The 26366-nt window shown below is 35.5% G+C and overlaps 2 protein-coding genes across 3 annotated transcripts; one reads left to right on the forward strand and one right to left on the reverse strand.

Moving 5' to 3' along the window:
• The first annotated feature begins 363 nt into the window (after positions 1–363).
• On the forward strand, positions 364–17101 carry MS3_00008405 (uncharacterized protein). Of its 2 annotated transcripts, XM_051216751.1 has the most exons (9): positions 364–520; positions 4424–4499; positions 4548–6391; positions 6438–6514; positions 6568–6674; positions 7639–7862; positions 12224–12378; positions 14157–14269; positions 16299–17101. In XM_051216751.1, exons 3-9 carry the CDS (start codon positions 6312–6314, stop codon positions 16518–16520), a joined length of 978 nt encoding a protein of 325 aa, XP_051065357.1. In that variant the 5' UTR covers positions 364–520; positions 4424–4499; positions 4548–6311; the 3' UTR covers positions 16521–17101. The 2 variants fall into 2 exon arrangements, with proteins under 2 accessions (XP_051065357.1, XP_051065358.1); XM_051216752.1 differs by having other exon boundaries at positions 364–479; positions 4548–6514.
• A 1062-nt stretch (positions 17102–18163) lies between these two features.
• MS3_00008406 (uncharacterized protein) lies at positions 18164–25536 on the reverse strand. Its single transcript, XM_051216753.1, has 8 exons — positions 25490–25536; positions 23411–23477; positions 23249–23372; positions 23027–23214; positions 22923–22989; positions 22478–22755; positions 21683–21812; positions 18164–19025 (listed from the first exon to the last, which is right to left on the reverse strand). Exons 2-8 carry the CDS (start codon positions 23461–23463, stop codon positions 18837–18839), a joined length of 1029 nt encoding a protein of 342 aa, XP_051065359.1. The 5' UTR covers positions 23464–23477; positions 25490–25536; the 3' UTR covers positions 18164–18836.
• Positions 25537–26366: the final 830 nt, after the last annotated feature.

Raw genomic sequence — 26366 nt, forward strand, 5'->3', positions numbered from 1 at the left:
CCTAAGAATTCTGTCAAAATAGCTTTTGTAGAATCGGTTGTATGTAGTAAATCCACTGAATGGATGTCTTTGATTTTAAGGTCCGACTTTTAATTCAAGAGGTTAGTTTACTCGATGAGATTATCACCACTCAACGACAAAGCCTTCATGAAGAAGAGGTTCGCAGTGCACCTGTATATTGCCCACGTGAATTTGTCCTGGCTTCTAAACAGATAAATTATTTCAATCTTTTCAGTTGTATTTTACGCCTTTATATATTTGTCCTTCTTGGTTTTCACTTCTAGCCTTGAGCGTCTTCACACGGTGTATGCGTGCGTATATTTGTTCATCTTTTACTCTATTCCTTAACACCACTCATTGAACTTCACCTGAGACAAAACTGTGAAAGGAAATCGGGTGGTTTATACATGATCATTACAAAGATGTTTGATATCCTGGATAGTGGATACGTAGCGGGTAATTAAGTGATCCGCTACAAGGTAGCTTTTGTGACTTTTTAAATTTCTTCACTTTAGGTTGGGTAGGTTTTCAAATCGTTGTATACAGATAAGGCAAAAATCTAGTTTGGGACACTTAAATTCAATAATACATCTGGATGCTTGTAGATTCTTTTCTAGCTAACTGAATGACATCGATGTCATGATAGATGTACATGACAGATCTGTCATGTACCACGTATGTGAACTTTATCAACTCAGGTATTTTCTTCACCTTTGATATAATGTATATTAAACGAAAACTATAACAGTCCAGCTGTCGAATTTCTTGGGAAGTATTAGTCATTGTCAGCTTTAAAGGCATACGACAGCTGACACGTAGGCCTTTAGAGGTCTATAGTTTGTCAATATTACAAGATTTTCACCTTGGAGTAACTTAATAAAATGTTTAAAATGCTCAGATAGAGCAAATGATTAGCCCTTATAGGGTCACCGGTGCATTTTATTGAATATTTGGGTTTAGAGCCTGGTATTAGCACGACAAATTTTGTGTTACCTCTGGAAAATATGGTCTGTGTGGCGGATTGAATTGTGATAGTAATACCAAATCATGCTCCACTTATAAAATTTATTAGTGGCTCCTAATCTCGTGCCGATTTCAATCATTTCCACTTCGGCATGTGGCGGTGCTACGTTCGCAATATTCATCAACATTAGCTAATACTATAGCAAAGTTAAAAGCATTAAAGATGTCCCTTCATAGTACACCCACAAATAATTGTCGGGGAAGTGTTTTTAGGTCGCAAATGTCCTAAAATGCCAGGTGGCAGGCTGGAAGAAAGCTAGGGGCTACCAAAGATTAGCACCAGGCTATGAAGATATTAACAATTGTACTGAGCCATGTTAATAGGTGTAGACTACCTGGTTTCGGTCTGCTCGACTACCAGAACCACTGGTTGCGAGCTTTAAACGACACAGCCTAAGAATTTTTGCAGTGGGCCAGGTTAATTCATTCTGTCTTTCTCCAGATCCTGGGCTTCTGAATTACCCGAAATTGTTTTGTTTTTATCCTACTAACTTGTATTTTCTCAGACTGTATCTTCAGTACCTAATCCTTTCTATTACTACTGATACTGTTATTATCTCTGCTACTCTGAGATGCCCCCAAGTGCCCTGGTACGGCCGAGAGTGGGGAGAGTCCGCTCTCCCTCTCGAAATACTCTCACATGGCCACGCGTATATAGCCTCTGCCAGGGAATTCCTACTCACTGCCTTCTCCTGGCGGTGGTGTTGTTTACGAAATTGAGAGGACGAAAAGCGAATGTCCGGTGCTTTAACCGAGTTGGTGGATACGGAGAGTTCACCTAGGGGAGTTGGAAAACCCTGATTCCAAACCAGTGGCGCACATGGGCTCCAGTATCCTTAGGGAACAAATGGCGTATGAACCAGTTATTGGTCACCAGCTACCATGGGACTGCATCTCCTGACGTTGCTCCATTGCCTTCTGGATCGGACCTTTGTGGTAAAGGCTCTGTGTGGCCCCCTAAGAAAACCACCTGCTTCGGTCTGAGCTTCCATGCATTATCACAGCCCTCACACAAATCAAGTGAGATTTGTGTGGCGCATATGTATTTGGTGCCTCCTTGTACCAATATCTATGTGTTAAAATAAATAAATAAATAATAAACTCTGAGATTTGACTTGACAATTTCATCTTTTTGTATTAATGGGTTTGGCAACTTGAACCGATGTACACACGTACTGGGTTCTACTCTGTGTATAACTGACTGACACAAAACTCATCTATTTATGTAGTCGAAAATATGACAACAAAGCAATAAATCGTGTGACTACTCAAAAGTTGTTTAAGACTTCCCGTTTTGGGAAACTCTATGACTAGACAGTAGCGGTTACTGACCAACTTCCTAGCCACCTATTTCGTTTTCATTTTATTTATTTGTTTAAACACATTGGTGCTAGGAGGCATCAAATAGATATGCGCCACATAAATTATTCGATTTGTGCGAGGGCTGGGGTACTGCCCGGGTGCTAAACCGAAGCAGGTGGTTTTCTTAGGGGGCCACACAGAGCCTTTACCACAAAGGTCCGATCCAGAAGGCAATGGAGCAACGTCAGGAGATGCAGTCCCATGGTAGCTGGTGACCAATAACTGGTTCATACGCCATTTGTTCCCTAAGGATACTGGAGCCCATGTGCGCCACTGGTTTGGAATCAGGGTTTTCCAACTCCCCTAGGTGAACTCTCCGTATCCACCAACTCGGTTAAAGCACCGGACATTCGCTTTTCGTCCTCTCAATTTCGTAAACGACCCCCTCCCGCGATATGACTTCAGGTCCCCATTTCCTGGTATACAGATGAGTAGATTGGCATTATTAATTTGACACCAACCTGGCGACATATAACAAAGAAAAGAAAGTAGTCTTTAAAAAACAAGGCTGTTGGAGGACAGCTGTTTATTTCGGACCTTGATATTCGGCGTCAGTTTAGTTGGATGATTATAGTACCTGATTCTGATCCTGCTATTTCCGGTGTGGTTTTTTGAGGGTTTTCAATCTGCTAGTTAATGTTAACAACCGGTAGCTTATTGATTTCCGAGCTCACTTACATGCCCACCCAACTTTTTGATTGAATGCACAGAATTAGAATTAATACGTCATTGGACGGTGCTTTAGGTGTGATCATTCAGCAGCATTCAGAAGCCATAAAATCAAAACATCAGGTTGGTAGTCTGAAGCACTTTTGCATTATATGATACACCAAAGGTTAGCCAGTTAAGTCTTGGACTCGTGGCATACCACGTGGTAAACTCGCCACTGCTAACTTGGAGTTCTGGTAATACAATTAAGCATTATCCGACCTTTAAGTACCATCACTACATATAATAATAGAGTCAAAGATTAGTGTCTTTATGGGGACTATCGAATTTCAAACAACTCGAAGATTGCTGACATATTCTATTCCATGTATTTATGATTTTTCATTTGCACTTAATAGACAGCAAATATTCACTGAGGCGGATTTAGCTAAAGTTAGTCGGCGATAACTTAAAACTTCGTACTGACTTACATCAGTTCAAGTTGCCATACCACATTAGCACACAGATACAACTGTCGATTTAAATCCCATAGTGGTAGAGGTAGTAAAAGTATAAGCAGTAATCCGAAAGACTAGGGTTTGAAGATGTTATTCAAAGAGTATAATCACGTGAAATAAATTTCGAAAGAAAAAAAGAAAGGGACATGAAGAATTTAGAAGATTAGAATTTAGGAAAACACAAAGAGTTGATGCACCTGCACCATTGCAAACGATTTTGAGCCATGTCATTCAATATCTCTAACCATCGGTTGCTATCATCTCGCGGATCCCAACCATTTAGTCTACACCAACCAACATGACTCAGTTCACTTGTCAGTGACTTCATGGAATTGTGTCATGTTTTGGTTTGGCCGCCCCTAGCTTTCTTACAACCTACTCCTACACCATAAAGCATCGCTCATCGGGGCAGTCGGTGGTTGGGCATAGGATTTATCTAGATCTCTTCATTGGATATCAATAGTTTGAAAGATATTCAAAAGATGTCGAGAAGTTGAAAGAACTCTGATCCTTTTGAGTGAACTCAGTTTTTGGTGTTTTCTAATAGCATGTTTTCTCAAGTATCGTTCATTTCGTATTAATTGTTATTATTTTATCACTTTTTATGCATGTTTAAGTGAAGATCTGAGTTGTTATTCTCCTGTCACTAATGAAGTTTGTGTATTAATTTTTTGATCTGAGTCCCCAACTTGGGGCACTATAGTATATTTTATTTTCATTAAAAGTGAGTACAGTTATCTCGTGCTTACGTTTTCTGTTTATTTATATAGCTTAGCATGAAAGCTAAGCTCCTTACTTTATTTGGTTACTATTGTTATAATAATATTTTTTGACTGACTTCTAACATTCGTACACGTTAACTCTTCCTACAGCATAAAAAACTCTTCATATTGTCGAGCTCACGTCCGCAGCAATGGTTAATGTTCATAAAGGAATTCTCGTCAAGTGGTAATGTGAATATTAATAGTTACCATCTAATTGTTGATTATAATTCAGTGACCCTGCTATGAAACAATTTCTCCTACATTTAGCAGAAAATTTAGTTTTGGGCAAAAATTTCGTACATACGGATTTAGATGACTATCATTTGTTTATCGATGCAGATATTCTTAGTAAACTTCAAGAGAAAATAGATGGTCTGATGGAGAGTTTATCTTTTCCAATGACTGTTGAAAATGATTGATTTTGTTGTTCCATTTTTGAATGTTCACTGTTCAGTCATCCTACACTTTACTCGTTTTTGTAAAAGTGCGACACTTGTTCTACTGTTTATCAGTATTCTGTGAATGGCGTTGTTCCCTATAATCTGACTACTTATACCGTACAATGTCATATTTTGTAAATAACTAATATGTAAAGATGACTTTCGAAATATACGGTTTTGCATTACGACCCTGTTTTGTTTACCTCTCCAACTCATTATTTCTAAACGGTGCTTTAAGTTCACTGATTTCGAGGGGTATGAAACAATGTTGTCACCATCTCGTTTGACACTCGATTTTTTCGAGCCAAATGTCATATATTTCTCACTGTTAATACATCAGTTTATTTATAGACTTCACCAGATCACCTATATTACCCCACTGTCGGTTTCTCTAACGTCATTTCTTTTTCGAACTCATATATTTATCTTTTTTTATTAGTGTGATCTTTCCAGTCACCCTCAAGATTAGAAAACGCTGAGAACAAAAGCAGTTTTTCGGCCGTCGAGTTATTTTTTATCACACGTTTTCAGCACCAGAGCTTATTCTGTGCCAGGAATTACTAGATGATCACAATGTTGGGTGTGTTGCTTGAATTTTTAGGCTATATCTTATGAAGGAAACTGATTACCACTGGTGAAAAACCTCTGGACAGGTTAAATGGACATACATTTCTCTGTAGTGTCCATTAACAGTTGTACATTTATCGAAGTGTGGTGTACTTGACGAACCTACAAAAGTTCGAAATTCACTAAGCTTGTTCGTAGTGATAGTTTCGGTGCCATAAATTCAAGATAGTCGCGAGAATAAATCAGTAAACTAGGTGAAAAAAATAATTAGTTATCTCATGGAAAGTAGAAATATGTTCTATTCATTGCTGCTTAGTGAGTTTTCACTCTCGTGACAAGGTTTGGTTAGTTTTGTGATAACTTCATCCCTTTCATGATGTTTCCTGTTTTCATTACTGACTATCCAGTTATTTTAGTACTTCTTTCCTTTTTCATTCTGGGGTTTGGATTTGTTTATTTTCTGCTCATTGTGTACTTTTGATACTAACTGAGAGGGTCGCACGCTTGTATAACATAATCCCTTTAAGTATATGTTCGAGATATTAGAGGAAAAGGTCGATTTGAAAGTTATGTTATGCATATTTCTTTCTCTCAGATGGTTCAGTCAAGACGTTTTCACTACCTCCCATAGATTAAATTTTCACTGAAAATGTTTAGAAGAGCAACGTAGGAATCTCAGTTAATATTCGTTAGGTGATATCTGTGGGATCATAAAAACAAGTTCATAATATTATCCGGTATTATTCAGATATTAGGTCAGGTTTGTCTTTCCGTCACATCGTTTAAAGCCAACAAAACTACCGAAGTAATGTTGAACGCGTATGTGTTTAATGTTATGTAGCTTCTATAAATATATTTTATGAAATGATTAAATGAAGTATTTATTGGTTCATCGTTCAGGTACTATTGTAAAATAATATTGAAAACAATCACTCAAAAGTCTTTGTCTATCTGTGCATTATATTGGATTCTTATTCCAGGTCTGAACAATGATGGCAGATCATACATCACAGATCAAATCACCTGTAGACAATAAGTATAGTTCAGACATGGATAATCCGGACAATATGTATGGTTTCTTTGTGATGATTTCTTCCTTCTTAAATCTTCACTAGAGATAACAATAAAGATGGTACAATACGAAGTCTTGAAGAAAAACTCAAATTGTTAGATGAAGAAAAGTTAGATCTTGGTTTGTTTATTAATTTTTTTATATTTTTGGTTTATATATAAATAAATATGTAGAAAATCAAATTTATGCAGCTGAGAAAAAATATCATGAACAATTGGATTCTTATTTAGCGCGTTATATTAATGCAGACTTCAGTTTAGCTCAAATGGAATATATATTGGTGAGTTATCTTGTAATGTGATTTTTATTTCCACTTTATACTTTCACATCCAGGTCTAAAGGAATAGTTCACTTGTTTTCATTGAGTAAAATATGGATTAATAATAACTATTGAAATTTCAACAATTAGGTTTTGGATTTAAATCGTATTCTCACTTGGTTCAATATAAACTGTCAACAATATCATGAGGTCTCATGCAATTGAAGTGGTGAGACGTTGAGCACCCAGTCTATTTTAACTTACTGAGTTACTATTTAGATATACAGTGTTTTGTTTTTAAATGTAAACTTTTAATTTGGTTGTAGAGTTACAAACATCTGATATTACGGTTTAGCTGGATATATTACTGTCCTCTTGTTCATTTATCTTCTTTCGACTTAGACTTTAAGCTATATTTAACTAGTGATTTAACGTGGCTACTCAAACCTAGTGAATCGGATCAACTACATACATTCGATACCCAATGACTACAATTTGGACACTCTTAGCCTTTAGATTATAGCTTATATTATAAGTAAAAATCTCATGGTTGTTTCAGGTTAAAGTCTCATCCACTTTTTTAAAGTCAGTTAATTGTTCCTGACAAACATCATTCCGAACAGTGTCACTCACGAAAAATGTTAAAAAAAACAGTGAATAAGGATTGCCATCATATTATTAGACCAAAACGTTGAAATGCGCTCATAAACAGATATGTTGAGCGTATCGTTAAAACAGTCATGTCATTTGCTACACTATGTTGTTCGTAAAAATGACTTACTGAAACTCAAACTACTTATAATTGGTAAGTAGTACGATTAACACAAAACAAATACAAGTATAAAGAAAATAAAGTTTAGAGAATCATAAACAGGTTTATAAAGTTTTTACATCATCTAGTGTATGTTTTTTTGATTTTATTATTCAATAAAAATGCAAATAATAACATAACTGTTTAATACTATTTACATTTTAAAATATAAAGCCTGTTAAAAGAGCGAAATTTAGTAAAGTACATGCATCAACAACATCTGGTTATTCATCAAATTCTATTGGTATTGATGCCAGTTCATTAATTACATTGAAACATTTCTTTGAACCTTCAATGAATCTTGTTTATAAAAAATTACATGAAATAACAAAAGAAGCACAAAATAAATATCGACAAAGTAATGATGATATGTTAGCATGGAGATTTTCACCAGAAAGGTAAATACTCATTCATATCATTATTTTTTTTAAAACAATACTACTCTTATTACTACTGCTACTCATAATACAAGACTAAGGTGTTTTTCAATCACTAAATATTTAAAGAAATAACAAGTTAATAGATAAGAATGAGCTGTATGAAAGTTGTAAGAGACTTTCTGGTCTAACAATTTACAGATGATTGATAAATTCCTTTTAAGTCAAATTAAGAGATTTAGATAATGCAACAAAAAAGCTGAATGTGTATAAAATTGGCTACGAAAAAAAATCAAGTCTATCGACCCAATAACGCCAGATGATAGATATCTGTCTTCTTCCGTTATTCTGCGGGAACAAATGGCGTACGAACCAATTGTTGGTCACCGGCTTCCATGGGACTGCATCTCCTTACGATGCCCCACTGCCTTGTAGATCAAACCTTCAGGTCGAAGGCTCGGGGATTGGCCCCTAAGGAAACGACCTGCTTCGGTTTGGGAATCCGGGCAGTATCACAACCCTCACACATATCGAATGAGATTTGTGTGGCGCATATGTATTTGGTGCCTTCTTGTACCAATATCTATGTGTTAAAATAAATAATAAATAATCTTCCGTTATTAAACAAACAGTTCAAATAGGTTATAAGTCTGATCTTACCTTAACCTTTGTAGTTTTGTATAAATGCTATCTAAAGCCAATACTTAGACTTGATGAATCCCTATTCATATAAAGATTCAAACCAGTTTTGTGTTCGAAAATAATTTATACTTATACTGCACTTACCCTGGTGATATCGATTGGTTATCCATATTCTACTTTTCGTTTATCTTACAATTTATCTAGTTGTCTTTTATTTTTTCATATATAAAGGCTTTAATAGATACATGAGTGATTAGATTGTTCAAAATATATTGTGTTAATATATTTCAAATAGTTTTGATAAACTCAATCGTCTCATTGTATTTTCTAGGTTTATCAAATGAGTTAATTGTTTTAAACGTTTTGAATTAATGAATATTTTGTTTAAGTGTATCTAAAATGGTAGAATATTCTCTGGCAAGTAACAGTTTTTGTTTTATAGTTCTGATATTTTGACCTGTTTGTATCAGTTTATATAACTAAAACTTACTTTTGAATTGTATCATTTATGTATTTTCATAAGTTATTGTTATTTTTTTCGGATATCAGTGTGTTTTTAATGAATAATTTATGAACAATTGGATTGGAATTAATTGTACCATACCGTAGGTACGATATGTGCTTTGTACCTTCAAAGTGCAAAGTACTTTTATAAGACTGACAGGCTCTTGGTCCTGCATTTAATCTGGGTAGTGAGCAAATAGAAGTAGTCAAGAAGTTCGTGTATCTGGGTAGCTGCATAAATGCTGGTGGTGGCGTGAGCGATGAGATCGATTCACGTATAGTGAAAGCCAGAGCGGCTTATGCCAATCTGGGCCATCTTTGGAGCCTTCATTATGTCAGTCTGTCTGTAAAAGGTCGGATCTATAGCGCATCGGTGAGAGCAGTTTTGCTCCATGTTTGTGAAACCTGGTCTCTCCGAGTTGAGGATGTTAGACGACTCTCTGTGTCTGGTCATCGTTGTCTCCGAAGGATTGCTGATATCCAGTGGCAACACCATATTAGTAATGCACAAGTTCGGCATCGTGTGTCCAGGCACAGAGACGATAATTCAGTCAGTGTCACTATCTTGAAACATCGACTTCGGTGGCCTGGACATGTTCCACGAATGTCGTCCCAGAGGATTCCTTGTCGTGCATTATTTGCCGACACTGGGACTGATTGGAAGAAGCGGAGAGGTGGTCAGTGTATGATATGGTGTCGTGGTATGAAAGAAATCTGAAAAGGGCTGGGTTTTGTTGGTCCTTCTCGATTCCCTGGCTGGGGTCCGAGAGATGGTGCAACACAGTGGCTAGTGATGTTATCAGATGTGGCTCAGAATAGAAGCCAGTGGCGATCCTACCGTAACTTTTTTTTACTTTCGTCATTAAAAAAGTGGACGTAACTTCTTTAACTAGAAAAATTCTTTCCGGTTGTATCTTTGCTAACTGAAATGCTTATCCCAAATTCAGTCTAATTATTTCGACCAATCAGTATCCAGATTGTCATCAGTGTCCTTGAACGACATTGTTCATTATTCATACAGCTAATTTTCATTGCTGGTGCTGATAAAAAAATGACTCTCTCATCCGATCGGTTACAGCTGCTACTTGAACGACATTTGGAGTTCTTAATCAAATTCCGCACGCAACTGCTGAATCACCCATGCTTTGGAGATACGACGGAAGTAGATGGGTTGATTTCTCAGTTGCACAGTGATCTGGAAAATGATTGCAGCCTCCATGAATCCTCGACAAATCGTATTTCAAACGACACAGGAGCCATTCATGATCCGCCCAGTGGTCCAGAAATGTCCAATTCAGTAACATGCCCTATCGTGGGTTCAAATCCCACTGTCCCCGAAACATGTACAGACAGTGAGGTATACAGCTCACACGAAGATCCCCTCGTTTTGCCAGAAAATATGTCACATGCATCAAATAATAGTCAAGAACCTGGTGCAGTTTTGTCGCACGCTGATTGTCCTAGTGATCAACTATCTACTAGTGAGATTTTGAAGAAATTCGATGACAATGTTCCAGAAGATCCAAACTCTGATGACTTCGAATTGAATGGCGTCTATCCTCACTATCTGGTCAGTCTTACTGGATTCCCTGCTCAATATGTTTTAAATGCAGTCAAATTAATTGTAATTTGGGTTTATGAGGACCCAACATTATTTCGCGGGGGAGGATGGACGCGGAAAATTAACAAAATCCGGATATCAACTCCGGATCTTCAAAAAAGGGAGGTGTTGGGATATTCAGAAAAATATCCCAATAATTATCATGTTAAGTCTAGTGGTGTCCCTGAACTTTAAATGGACATTTCCTATTGGTCAATATTTATTTTACTTGTCAAATATTGTACAAATGTTGTTTTCTATTTTATGGTACAATGTGATCTGTTTGATTGGTATATAAACAGAGTATGTCTGAAATATGGTGATTCATATCTCAGAGGCTGAGACTTGCGTTCTGGACTCAACTGGCTGGGCTAGACAGGGAAGCGGACCAATCAGAGACCTAGGTCGTTCTTACGTGTCTTACGCGTCTTGGGATCGATCGATAACTCTCCAACCTGCAGTCACTCACGTTATAGCAGCTTTCTTCATAACAAGTGGTTGTATCTTCCTTAACTGAAAGATCTCTTCTTATTGCACGTTTCTGTTTCCCCCATTATTATTATTACACCACCATGCACTAATCTGTGATCGTTATTCTCTTTTCTCCCTTTCATCTCTCTTATACGCACCTCACATAATTTTTTCTTCCCACTCTCATCGTTATTGTATGGCGCATATATATTTGGTGTCCTTTTGTACCAATTTTTTTTGTGTTCAAATAAATAAAATAAATAATTGGATTGGAGGGACACTTTCTCCAGTTCATGCACCGAATATACCAGTTCTTAAGATCTTTATTTACTGTAGGACTGTTCCAGTTACATGTTTTATGCTTCCATTGAAAAACAATAATGTTGTCAACATAGAATTGATAAAATGTGGCTAGAAGTGTTATCTAGAAAGCTCATTTTGGTTTATTTAGTGTTTGTCAGCTGGATGTACTCGCATCCAAGAGTTAACGTCCACTCTGAAACTCCAACCCAGTACCGTTTGCTCCAAACGTTATCGTGTTATCCTTTTAGCTACTGAGTCCGGATAGCCACTCACTGATGCAACGGGTATGAGATTTAATTCCCTAAAATGTAAAATTACAAATGATGTATGTTAGTTAAAACAATAACTTATTGTCATGCATCCTGTTATAATAGTAGACATAAATCGATGTTTAATATATGTATTGTATTTTTGATTTATAACCTTCATTTTTTCTCGTTGGTTATCTTAATTTCTTAGCATAGTCAACCTGTAACTTTGTTGAGAATTCAATACGAAGTTGATTCACCATTTTATTTACTTTATAAAAATTTAGTCATAAATCTAAACATCCTATATTCATATATGATTTGTGAACCCCGCTAAACATAGTTCGTTCATAAAACACATTTGGAGAACTACTGCTTATTGGTTACCGAATCAATCTTTCAAATATTAGGATTGGTTCAGTAACGTCCCATTTACATATCAGTATGATTTAACTAACTAAAGGACAACTGATGAGAGATGTGTAAATGATGTATTTAATGTATGATTTCCATAATTTACCAAGACAGTGTAATTGAGCACTAAACAATAAATTAGTCTTCCCCACCTAAGCTCTCGTTTACCATATATATATATATTTATTTGTTATTTTTAGTACAATAGGGAAATCATTAATGTCACGTATTCGACAATTGTTAAACGCTAATGAAGAACTAGGTCGAGTCAATCAAACTGATCGTGTAGCTAGATTAGAATCAGAAGCTGAATTACAAACAACATGTATGAAAGAATTTATCAAAACCAATGAAGGTATTACACTTTTATATAAAGTTACCAAACTTTTTTTTTAAAATTATTAAGAAAATTCTACTTCAGTAATTGATGGTTTTTACTGTTGTAACGGGTGACTGCAGGTTATGATAAGCAGCGTATTTATCGATCGAATCTGACGCGTAAAACACCTAAGGACGACCTAGAGTCCCGATTGGCCCCGCTTCCCTGTCTAGCCCAGCCAGTTGAGTCTAGAACGCAAGTCACAGCCTCTGAGTTATGAATCATTATATTTCAAACATACTCTATTTATATACTAACCAAACAGATCACAGCGTACCATAAAAATAGAAAACAACATCTGTACAATATTTAACGAGTGAAATAAATGACGGCCAATAGGGAATGCCCATTTAGAGTCCAAGGACATCATTAGACTTAACATGATAATGATTGGCACATTATTCCTCAGCATCCATAACATTTACTATGAAATTATCATTAAAATGAGTTAAAACAATTGACGAATAGAACAAACTTCCACAGTTTTTTACTCTGCTTAATTTCTTCTAATTTGAAGAGGGGGGAGTTTGTAGATATTATGGTAATTTAATAGTTGGATTCATGAGTCAATTTAAGCTAGACTACTATGGAAAACCTGGGAGCATTGGACAGCCGTTTCGTCCTAGTTTGGGACTCCTCATAGATAGTAACTCACTGAAGACAGTGGTGGACGGTGGTGCAATTTTATGAAGTTAGGCATTAACACCGTTGGATACCGGCCCAATGGTCTAGAGCTTAAACGATCGCGCGCGAGATCGATAGGTTCTGGATTCGAATCTCGCGGTGTGGGATCGTGGTTGTGCATTGTTGAGGAGTCCCACAATAGGACGAAACGGCCGTCTAGTGTTTCTAGGTTTTCCATTATGGTCTAGCTTTTAATTTGTTGACCACATTTTCTTTAAATTTCAAGCATTTGGTTACTACGTTCTAACTGGCCGTTATTTATATTCCCCTAAATCAACATTTCAGACCGTTTTTGTCCGAATTAATGTCACAATGACATAAAACGTCTAGATTGGCATAAATTGCTGTAACACTCGGCACATATAGATTTATTCCGTTTCCTTTACTTTCATCAAACTATTTTCAATGGTTGGCCACCAAATGTGAGTCGAAATAAAATATAAAAGTACTTTTGAATTCTCTGGTGTCACCCTTCTAATTAAACGTCGATAATAGACTTCACCCTTAACATTCTAACTCCTTTCCATTTAGTATGTACATAATTATTCTTGATAATATGCACCATCGTATTTTATTAACTGTGATAAGATCTATACTTATCAGGTATGAGTATTCTACTGAATAACTCAATTACCTAGATATGGAAATAAACTAATTAAAAGCAATATTCATTAGTCCATTATAGAGTCATTCCTATTTTAGGAAGTTGCCCTATTCTGAGATCTTGTGTATTTTAGAAATAGATTCATAAGGCTTAAAGTTATTGAATGTAATTATACCTGGAAAATGGATTGGAATCATTTCCACAAATAGTAGTTTTATTCAACTCTAAAATATTGTTGACTAGTAACACATTTCAAACTAGAAGTTCAAATTACAATTTATTAGGTTAACAAAAAGAAAATACCATTCAGTGTAAGTCGTTGTATAATCCTTATCAAAATAATCTTCAGTTCTAACCGTTGTGATTTTCAATGAACACTGTATCATATTCGTATACTGCAAGTTCATTTTTTTAATCATATTAACTAAAATATTATTTCAAAACTTCTACATATTCTTTCTATTAGACATTGAAGGTGTACTAGAAGAAGCCTATACAGATTTAGAAGGTCTTCAAAGTAGTTTGTTAATCTTGCAACAACAAATAAATCAAACTGAATCAGTTGTTGAAACTTTACAGGTAAGTAATATGTTGAATAGTAGTGTGTAAAAAAATTGTAATGATCGATTTCTTCAAATCAAAAAACATATTTACGATGAAAATTTCCTATTTTGTTTTTATTCTGTTTACTGTTAAGATAGTTCCTCTGAAATGATTTAAATATTAAATACTACGAAGCAACTTAACCAACCAATGAGTGGAACATCTACCAACTTGGTTTATAAAGGGCCAGATGAAAACAATACGCAGCTCTATCTTGGCACATCTTATTGATAACGGTCATACTGTAGATAAATCTGAAGCATTTCGAATGATCTATTGTATACCTCCATCATTTCCCAATGGAGTTCGTTCCCATCTCTTACATATAGCTGAAGCCATAGGAATTCGTACATTTAATCCCAATTTATGTGTACAGCAGAAATTCGCAGCCCCCCTATCCCTTCTGTGGCCAGTTATCACTTAACAAACGACTTTTTATTTTATTTTTGTTATCAAATTATTTATTATTTATTTAAACACATAAACATTGGTACAAGGAGGTACCAAATACATATGCGCCACATAAATCATTCGATTTGTGTGAGGGCTGTGATACTGCCCGGTTGCCCAGACCGAAGCAGGTCGTTTTCTTAGGGGGCCACACCCTGAGCCTTGGACCTGAAGGTCTGACCCACAAGGCAATGGAACATCGTGAGGAGATGCAGTCCCATGGTAGCCGGTGACCAACAATCGGTTCATACGCCATTTGTTCCTTTAGGATACTGGAGCCCATCTTCACCATTGGTTTGGAATCCGGCTAAAGTGCTGGACACTCGTTTTTCGTCCTCTCAATTTCGTAAACAACACCCCCTTGACGGGAAGGCGGTGAGTAGGACTTCCCTGGCAGAGGCTGTGTACTCATGACCATATGAGAGCATTTCGAGAGGGAGGGCGGGCCCACCCCAATCTCGGCCATACCAGGGAATTTGGGGGCATCGAGTCAAATTGCCTTGATTGGTTTAACATTTCCGTATAAATATTCATGTATGTTAGAGTTAAGCTCATACAGTTAATTATATCCGTCCTTACTTACTTACTATATATATAATACATTAACAACTGTCATATGTTGTTCAGTGGTGAATAAACTGTGAAGTAGGTTGGTGAAAAGTCTAGGACTATCCAGACAAAAAAGGCATCAATCCATGAAGACATTGACTTTTGATCTTATTCGTATGTATAGATTCCTATTTTGTACCTCACAAGATAATTAACAACAATAGTTGGCGACGTCTTTTATTCTTCCTATTCTATAATTCTTATTTGTTCGTTGTAAACTATATATTCTGACTGGTCATTGAATAGTGGCAAATGTTATGTCTGTCTAGTTGTTTTAGTGCCAACTAAATTGTATCGACTAAGCTTCAGTGTGGTCAATAGTCTTAGTGATTCGATATTGCATATATTATATTTTGATGTTAGGTAGTTGGAGACAGTCAGCAGGAACTTATGTTTCGTGCATATTGGCACTCTTCACCAAAGCGTACTTGTAATCTAAAGGGGACTGATGCTCTCTGGTACATTCGAATTCGGATCGTTCAGTTTCACAGCTTGATCGATTCGGTCAGCAATAATGACTAGAAAAATACTACTAATCTGTGTATCTCAATCCTGCAAATTAGTTGCGACTCGAATAGCTCGCTGATCTGAAACTGTATGATCTGGATTCCAACCCACCGGAGAGTATCAGTTCCCTCAAAACTACAGCTATGTCTTATTGACGAGGGCTACCTAGTAAGGAACCTAAATGCAGAACTTTTTGCCGACTACATCCAAATACCTAACATCAGACTCTTTCTTGTATGTTTAGTTTTATACTGCAGACAACATTATTATTTCACCTTCTTCGTTTATAATCTCAGTTTCCTCTTACACTGTGAATACACAAATTAATATACATTCGTGCTAGGAGTTATAATGACTGACTGAATAGTATTTATCATTATTCCTGATCTCATAAATGATTGGTTAAAATATTTACGTTTATACTTTTCTCTCTACACAGAATGAACTAGAATCACGTCAACCTGGTATAGTCGCTGAACTGATGACTGCAATGCTATCAAAGTTAGGTAGCGAAACAGAAACCGAAGTTGGTAATGATGATGTTGATAATGATAATTGTAAATCAACACCTGATATACATAATAATCAATCTGAACAGGATGATATGCAAAGTAACACTGATAATGTCAAATTAAATGAAACATGTAAAGAGGAAAAGTAAACTCTATAAACCTTATTTTGTATGTAAATACGTATAATGACTACTGTTTTTTGTACAGACAGATATTTTTCATGTATTTCTTCATCTTTCATATTACACATATTTATTATATAAAGAGAATTTTGATATTTATTACATTGTAGAGTTTTGGTCACATAGTGTAATTAAGTTCAAGTGTTGTCTGTCTGGATCTCTATTATTATATCATTAAATGAAAGTTCTGTAGTAGACAGTTCTCTTGTCGTATAATGCACATGTAAGAATCAGATAATCGTGAAACTAAATAAATCGAAAAGTTCTGTTTTCAGCGAATTCATTTCCAAAGCTGTACAATTGCAAATATGTATACTTATTTTTACAGGAGGATATTAATTACAATAATAATGATAATAAACTTCGGTTAGACATAGTGACAGTGAGGTAGAATAAATAAAGGTATTTAAATTTTTATTTTATTTTTAAACAGGGAAGTTAATAATGCAAAGAAGATATAGTCTAATTGTCTTTGGAAGACTTCTACTTACCTTGTAGATGACTTTGAACGCAGAGTCTGTCTTGATTGAGATCATGAACCGATTAGTGTTAGAGCACCATTGAAAACTTGGAAGCACTGGACGGCCGTTTCGTCCTATTGTGTGCATCCAATCCCAACCAAAAACTCAGTAATCTCCACAACACCATACTGATAGTTACCATGTGCTCACTAATGACTAGCTTCATGAGGGAATTCTCGAACTTCTAGTGAGAAGTCGTGACCAGTGGAGCTAATCCGTGTCGGGTAAGGACATGTATCTAACTCAGTACATTAAAAGATGGTCGCGCAATTTCGTGGATTGGTTGAGGTTCGACATTAACACCGCTGAATACCGACTCAGTGATCTGGGAGTTAAGCGTTCGCGCGCGAGACCAAAGGCCCTGGGTTCGAATCCCGAGGGGCGGGATCGTGGACGTGCACTACTGAGGAGTCCCACGATAGGGCGAAACGGCCGTCCAGTGCTCCCAGGTTTTCAATGATGGTGTAACATTGTTCGGTTCATGATTTCAATCAAAAATATTTTGTGCTAATTTCATCTCTCTGTGAAATGAACACTATCTTTACGATATAATTTGAAAATTTACTAACAGAATAATATTTTCATTGAATATTCCTGTTAAGATATTAAAAAGACAATTTGAGTTAAGAAATCTTTCTTTGCAATGAATTCTCCATCAAGGCTCTCGTCTGAAGAGAACTGAAGATGGGTCAACAAGAAGAAATGCTTATCTTAAATTGACTGCACAAACCTAATACAAACACTTCAAATTTTATTCTATCATAACATAGTCAGTCAGCTACAACGTAGGACCAGGCACATATATGCATCGGTCCAAGTTGCCATACCTCATTAACACAACAACATGGACACCGGATTCATAAAAGTAGTTAATTCTCTTAAATCTCTTTACAATTTCTAGTTTAATTAGCTTATAGAAAGTTATGAATATTCTAAGTCATTATTTCTGTACAAACGTAATGAACAACATAACATAAAGAGATAGAAAAGGGGACGGCTGCAGGTAACACAAGACAGCTCGACAGACTAATAAAAAAAAACTCGAATTAGTAAATCAAGTGTAAGTGAGACTATCTCAGCAAAAGACGACACTCCTATCTGCTCCCAGTTTAGACGTTTAGAACGATGGGTGGAACATTTTAAGGAGCAATTCAACTAGCTTTCAGCTACTCTACAACTACCCACCATTTCCAGACCGCGTGAATGGAACATAGAAGTAGGTCCCCCGACTTTATCTGAAGTTCAAAAGGTTATAGTTAATCTGAATCCATTGTTCATCTTGTTGTGTTAATGAGGTATAGCAACTTGAACCGATGCACATATGTGCGTGGTCCTACGTTGTAGCTGACTGACTGACTGACATAACTGAAACGTAATATGATAATAACTGATTAGATAAGTAATATATTACGTATCTATTTATTCATCGCATTATCTTAGACATTTGAAATGCACAGATGAATAATTAAATTCATCAATATACACAACAACAACAGAAAAAAATAGAAGGAAAGCATATAAAATACAAAAAAAATGTGTAGAATATAAATAATTAGAGAAAGTTCTGTAATTATGGGTAAATTATGCGCTAAAATATAGGAATGTGTATAATAAAGCTAATAAATAATTAGCATTCGTATGAGTATATCAGTAGTATATATATATGTATATCCCTTGTAATGTCATGATTTCAGTTCAAAGGAAATTCTTATCAAATAATAATGAAAAGATCAAATGATTCAATAAGAAATCAGAAAATAAATTAACAAATATCTTCTTCCTCTTCTTCTTCTTCTTCTTCTTGTGCATCTCCTTGGTTACCATCTTGTATTGGATTATTTAAATTTCCTGAATTTGTTGATGTTGAAATGAAATTGTCTTTTGATTTTTGTATTTGTTCAGAAACATTATCACTATAAGGGAATTTAATTTCTTTTGCTAGACGAGCATACTATATGTAAGATATATATGTCAAAGAAATAAAGTATAAATGAATATTGAGATGAAATAATTTTAAACAAAAATGTTATCATGGTTAGTTTTACTTCATCTACATGTATGGGATGTTAATTTACCTTAGACGAAAATATCTATGCTAGATTCTCTCTCCGTGTCTATTCTACAGGACTTCAACACAACTCAGATGATCAAGAACACGTGATTAGACTGACTAGAACTTAAATATTTTTCCACATCAAAAATCCGACACAATCCAACAACAATAAACAATGAATAATAAGTGAGTAATAATAATAAGGATAGGGGGAATATATAACTCATCTAACAACAATCAGACTATCTACATGTCTGGCTAAGCAGACAACCAATCATTAACATTCTCGCCTTACTTACTTACTTAAGCCTGTTACTCCAAATAGAGCATAGGCCGCCGACCAGCATTCTCCAACATTCTCGCCTACATATTAAACAATTTACTGAAATTTAATGGTTATGAATTTGTTGGGAAATGTTAAGCACTACATTTTAACAAGATAACTGAATACTACAAAGAAAGGAATGTGTAGCTTAGATTCGTATCCAGATAAAGTAGACGTTAATCGTAGAATTCATCTTTAATAAAGATTAACTTCAAATTGATATCCCCCTCATATCAACTGAATCACATAAGAAAGATGGACTTATCACAAAAGGGGAATGATCAGATGGAAAACTACAAATGGTAAGCGATAAGTTATATATGACGCATACTATGAAAGGAAGTCATTTATGCACTTTTTGAAAATCGCAACCTGCGTGCCTTTATGTGGGGCCGGAAGGACAAATGTCTATATATTTATGAATTGTATACATCATAATTCATACTTATTTTGATATACTATAAAATAGTGTGTATCGTAACCGATTTGAATCATGAAACAGAACATAAATAAATTGACTAACTTAACACATATTGATGTTTGATAGATTCTATCAAACAACCATATCTCAAACTAATTATCACTAAATTATTAGCTTGAAAAGGCTACATTATGATGGTCATTTTACTACATAGTATGTAATTCATCTTAATAAGTTGTCAATCAAAATATATTCACAGTTATACTTTATTGATAGATGTTCCAGTAAGGTTCATAAAAATCATTTCTGACCTTATGAAATCAGTGAGATTTGCTGAAAACTTTGAATAAGCACTTTATCTACTTGACCACATTCAATAACTTTTAACAATTTACAACTACTTATTGTTATATCCGAGCGAAGATTAAACCACGAGTAACTTCTGAGACATATTAATTGACTAATATTATCTATACATTCTTATGGTATAGTTATTCAATAATTAGATTATATATATTTATATTCCTCTTACTATAAGCTTTATTTTGACCTATAATTTATTATTGTACGATTTACGGTTCTTAAGCTATGCTCAGTTTATTGACTACTGTCTTCCACGTTCACAGCCACTTTTTGGTTTTACTGTGTACAAATGTTATTTCCTATTTTATGGTGCGTTGCGATCTGTTTGATTGATCTATAAACCCAGCATGTCTGAAACAAGTGATTCGATTCGCATATCGGAAGCTGGTATTGTTGTTTTGGACTCAAGTGGACGGGCTAGGCGGACATAGAGCCAATAAAGACGCTAGGCTGCTCATACCGGTCGAACGTCATTGGTTTGGCACGGTGCGAAGATTGTATAAGTCGTATTTTGGTTGGTGGATAAATCACGTGATAAAAAGCCGGACATAAAGTCACAACACTTATGGTATTTTTTAAGGGATGAATCAAATAACTTGAGTGTATTCGAGACAACATTAGCCAATAAAAAATATTGAATTCTTCTGCAATGGGGATCATTGTGCGATCGAATAAAATCCATTTTTTGTTCTATTGTCTAACTGTGGCAATTCAGTGTTAATAATTGATTAGATTGAAAATAACAGTCTCATACTTTCATCAGTTCAAATTAAAGTCTCCTGTTCGAATTAATCTGCACCGCGAATCAGTTCAGATTGGAAAAAGTTAAAGTTATAAAAGATAAATCTACTGCTTTTGGAAACTAAAATGTTGACCATGAATCCTACGTTTGATGCCTAAAAAGGCTGATGAACCTATTTATTGATAAATTCTAAAATAAAAATATACATTCATTTTTTTAGTTGGCTTCCCATAGGTGATCAAGTGTTGTAAACATAATACTGAACTGATGATAGAAAACACTACTCATCTAGATATGATTGTTTTCTTTTGTTTCATTACAGGGTACAGACTTCGCATAACCGGCTTTGAACCACACGTTCAGTGTAATAAGGCTATGTAAAACTGCTTGATTGGTCAAAACAAAGTAGATAAAACATGGTTTGGATGAGCGACTTAGAAGTTGAAAGTTTAAAACCGTAATTATTACTGAGCTACCGCTCTAAAATTGAAGTTTACTACGACAAACATATTCAAATAAAGTAGAATCAATCAATCAATGTTTATTATTTTTGCGTTATAACTATTTTAGTCAGAATTTTAAAAAATGTGGTGATGAGGGATGAACTTCATTTTTCTTACAAAAACTATTCAGTAATAACAGCGAAAATTAAAAGTCAGTGTTTTGTACTAGGAGAAACAATTGGATAAACGTACAAAACTTACATCTAGGTCAAGCATTCTGAAGCACTGATCCTTTATTGCCATTTCACAAGCCTTTTTATCCATATCATCAACGGCAGCTAGTAGTCGCCTCACTGCAGAAAATTCTTCAGCTTCCGGAAATCTCCATCGCCTTAAGATGACAAATAAGAACAGTATGGATGATATTAATGACCACTTCCTTTCAAAAGAAATATGTACAAATGATGAACAGATATTTTTGGTCATCAATGTCTTACTTTTTAATCAGACTTTAAAAGATAGAAGTGTTTAACAATGTAAAAATAATGTTGGAATTAAAATTGAGGCCAGGGTTTCCAAACTTTTGCTTGTCAAGCTCGAACATTTACTATCACCTACTATGCCTGAGCAGTGTATTTTCTTCTCACAACGTAAACGAGACTGATAACCTAGTAAACTAAATTTACATGATTTTTAGGTGGAAAACGTACTTAAATTTACGATATAAATGCTAACCTGATGGAAAGTAAACTAAAACGAAAAAAAGGAGATGGTAAAATCTTACGTTTAATGTCTCCCGAGTCAAAATAGAATTATACGCACTCAGCTATTAAAATGTATTTGAGATGCTAATTAGTGTTATTTATAAAGTAAAATACTACATAATTATGATTTTTCAACCTTACGAAGGTGTATTAGTTTAGGAAGCTTTGGAGTATTCCCAACCACTAATATGATTGTAGACTCATAAGCTATAACAAATACAAGTTTCCTTTTAAACCTCGCAAAAACCTGTACTGAAAAAGAATTTATTGGTAAAAGGACAGGCATGCTTACTCAACAGCTTCATTGAAGATCTTTTTGGCTGCTACTTCATCCTCCATATACAATTTAATCAATATTAGAACTGTCACAGCACGACCACACAGCTTTGGTGAAGCACTGGGATCAGCAAATCCACCTACCGTAGCTCCAACACTATCCGCGTGACCTCTTGTTGTGTAATCAATAAATAATCGAAGTAGACGTTCTGCTTCGTTAAAACGCTTTAAACGAACCCATATATGAGCAGCATTGTTAGCCTGTGTTGCAGCTTCATGAAATTTTTCTTCTATCTGATAACCATAACAAATAGTGTTTAAAAGGATACAAGTAAACGAGAATAATAGAGATTTATTAGCTAAAAAATAAACTATGGCTAAAATTTTTTACTGTACTATAAATATATGTGACAGGGTTTCTGTATTTTTTAATGTAATTGCTACGATATATAGAAACTAACCTCACAAGCATCTGCAGATCTTTCATAAAATTCAGCGGCACGTTCGGGTAATGGCTCTTCAAGGCTTCTATATGACATTGTATTAAGGAGAAATAATGATGTACTTGGCAGCTCGTTCATAAACATATGATGCTGAGTCAGGAGTGCCATTTTGCCGTAGCATCAGTCCAGCCTCAGCAATTAATGAAGCCATTTGTGAAAAATCTTTCAAATCACGGTACATTTGTGCAGCGATTTCATATTGTTTGGCGCAATGGAAATAAGACCCATTTTTAAAATGCAGTTCAGCAACCTGAGGACTAACGATCTTTAAGAGACGAAACTACCTTTTTATATGTCTCAGCCGCTTCTTTTAACTGCTTGCGATTTCTATGAAGTAATGCAGCCTTTCCATAGTATTCGATTGCACCATCATAATCAGGCCTCCTCTTTAGTAAAGATATCTTTAAGCTGAATCGAGTTATTAAAAGACAAAATGTACGGTATACCATTTTTCAGCTTTTGCTATAAGATCTGTCACGTCGTTTGGATTTGAAGACATTGTTACAAAAAGGCCTAAAAACAGATATTGTTTAAATATATAATTGTATAGCTAGTATAACCCCGTAACAACTAAAATTATTTTTTGAACGATCCCATACTTAAATATGATAACTATACCACTTAGCTCTTTAGTTTAAGTTGATCTTAAACCAACATTTTGATACTTAATGAACAAGGAGACCAATGAATCACAGATTGAGACAAACAAATTAGTCTAATTACGTGGGATGCTGGAAGTTTATATTTTGGTAGGCAGTAAGTGAATGTAGGGTTTCTATTCACAATTTATGTGAGCATCAAATATATCGAGGAACGTAACAATAGCTAGCGATCGAATAAAATAATCAGTGGCTTCGGGTAAGATTGTAGTATAGATACTTCTGTAACAATATTTATTTGGTCAGATGAATAAAAAATATAGGGATTTAATGATTCATGACAGCGGGATGAAGTTGCTTAACTTATCACTCCTCAATAGGACTTGGAAAAATGCCATAAAACGAGCATAATACCAGAGGAAAAGGATAAACATACCGGAACAAGTACATCGATTTAATCGGTCTTTATGGGAAATTGTTTAATTTAAAGTCTAATCTTATCATGAAGTAAAACCGGTCGGAAAATTCGAGAAAACTGGGGTAAACTGGACATCCATTGAATCTCACCTTGTCACTCAGCAGTCAGTGCATAAAACTTTACGTGAGGTTAAATCCGACATTCCTAGGTCATGTCGCTAAAACGATCATATTCAGACAAATCCAGGATAAAACTGTTACCATTGTATTTTCCATAACTTTTTGAGACAGCAAGACGATTACATAGTACCCTCGATAGGTAGCCACTAGGTTAGGTCCCGAGAATGCACTTTATCCAGCAGCAATTCACACCGTTTTATTTTATGGATGTGAAACATGATCAATAGGAATATGGGATATCCGTAGGTAACTAGTGTTCGACTATAAGTGTCTCCGAATAATTTCTTGTATACTTTAGGAAAAACGAGTAGGTGACGTCAGGGCCAGGGATAAGGCACTAGGTAAAGATGGTAAATGGATTGGTGAGGTTGTAAATCTTCACTAACTGAGGTGGCTGGGAGATGTTACGGATGCCCAATTACCGCCTACCTTGACAGGCTTTGTTGTCTGGTGTGAGTAGGTTGGAAACTGGGGGTGGCTAAATTAAAACGTAGTGCAAGTCTATGAAGTCGCTAACAAATGAAGAGTGTTATGTTAACAGATGGACTACCTGATTTGGGTCTGGACTATTACAGAGAACGAGTAGAGACCTTTCATGACGTCTCAGAATCGTTTGTAGTGATGAAGTGGCATCCAATCTTTGTCGTTCATTAGATCTCAGGTTTCTAAATTTTACTTACCACCTCTACTATTCTGCAATTTGCACTAACAATGTGATCTCTCTGTACTAATGGGGTGTGGCAACGTAAACCTACATGCATGTGCACCAGGTTCTACGTTGCATCACATTGGGTGACTGACATAAACGTCAAGACAATAGACAACGAATATTTTTAACCGTCATAATAAACATCTGAATGAATCAGAATACTGGTAATTTCGGACAAAATTCGAAAGTCCCAAAGTTTAGGCAATCGCAGAAGCGTTGAGTGCACAGGTTGTAAGGAAAAATATCAGCATTGACAAGATGTTCAAAGTATCATGCTCATTTCATAAAAACTTTTATTCAAAGTATTTTAACCAGCATATGCAGTTGTATATATACTTCGAAAATATGTTATAAAGTGTGCCAAATAATGGATGCGACATTGCTTACCTTATTAATCAATACTTTCTGCAAGAAGTGAAACTAGTCGTTAAGTTTTCTAGTACAAGATAATAAACTATTCTGTGGCTACAAAAGCACTGTTATGAAGACTAGCACAAGCCGACAAACTATTATTTGGATGACAGACCTAAGATGTCAGAAAGTCTAAAACCTTAGATCGTGAAGAAACACAAACAACTAGATAAACGGGTAATTTAGTGTAAAACTAGATGAGACTATACCTCTCCTCTAACTGAATGACGCATTGAGTGACCTTGATGATTGTATTCTACTCGTGGCTGATGATGAAAAAAGCGTATATTAAGAAAAAAGCACAGAACAAATAAAGTTCGAAAGCTTTACGGATCTTTGCGCTATGTGTCAGTATTTCGGCTCTTCTAACGTGGGTAATGACGCGACTGGATGTGTTTGTTGACCACCGACGTAGATGATCTGTGTGTAGTGACTCACATTTATCACGATAACACGACTGGTTTAATAAAAACAATTGTTATTATAACCAACTGAACCAGTGTTTGTTTTAATGTGCTTTTGTTTGACTGTGCTAATGACAGCTATATTGTGCTTCCATTCTTATTCTTACACTTTGATTGTGACTTCGCGCGAATTCGGTTACGTTCTGTAACCAAGTTTGTATCCTGGCACGATCTCGGTATCCTTTCGATAACACGAGATCGCCAGCGAATATATCTCGATTTGGTCCATAAATTGTCTTCTGATATTTGGCTTCTCGGGGATTTTATGGATTTATTTGGTTACGTTCAACCTTCGCCTTCTGATTTACTTGGCACGTGTTTTTTGGTAGCGGTGTTCATAGTTAATCTCAACTCGACATCACGCTACATGTGTCGGTAATTGCAAGTATATCCCAGCTGAACAGTAATGACATTACCTCTCAGCTTACGTTGAAGTCGCACCTCGTGGTTAATACCTAGCTTCGACTACTCCGTTGTAACCATTTACAATGGCTACCTTAATTGTCGTATAACAGAAATAACGATATTACAGGAATATTAGTGAGAATAAATGCAAGTGTTTCAGACATCCAAATCTCTTTCTGTTTCCTTAGATTACAAATAGATCCTACATTAGTGTTCC

The sequence above is a fragment of the Schistosoma haematobium genome, chromosome 6, assembly GCF_000699445.3.
Source record: "Schistosoma haematobium chromosome 6, whole genome shotgun sequence".
NCBI lineage: Eukaryota > Metazoa > Platyhelminthes > Trematoda > Strigeidida > Schistosomatidae > Schistosoma > Schistosoma haematobium.

What these genes read in the sequence shown, in the direction of transcription:
- MS3_00008405 (XM_051216751.1), top strand. Translation starts at nt 6,312, where the DNA reads ATGATGGCAGATCATACATCACAGATCAAATCACCTGTAGACAATAAG. An exon ending in CTCAAATGGAATATATATTG is followed by an intron (nt 6,675 to 7,638) that starts GTGAGTTATCTT and finishes TAAAATATAAAG; the next exon opens with CCTGTTAAAAGAGCGAAATT. An exon ending in TGGAGATTTTCACCAGAAAG is followed by an intron (nt 7,863 to 12,223) that starts GTAAATACTCAT and finishes TGTTATTTTTAG; the next exon opens with TACAATAGGGAAATCATTAA.
- MS3_00008406 (XM_051216753.1), bottom strand. Translation starts at nt 23,463, where the DNA reads ATGTCTTCAAATCCAAACGACGTGACAGATCTTATAGCAAAAGCTGAA. An exon ending in GTTTATGAACGAGCTGCCAA is followed by an intron (nt 22,990 to 23,026) that starts GTACATCATTAT and finishes AATGTCATATAG; the next exon opens with AAGCCTTGAAGAGCCATTAC. An exon ending in TCAGAATGCTTGACCTAGAT is followed by an intron (nt 19,026 to 21,682) that starts GTAAGTTTTGTA and finishes TCTTACATATAG; the next exon opens with TATGCTCGTCTAGCAAAAGA.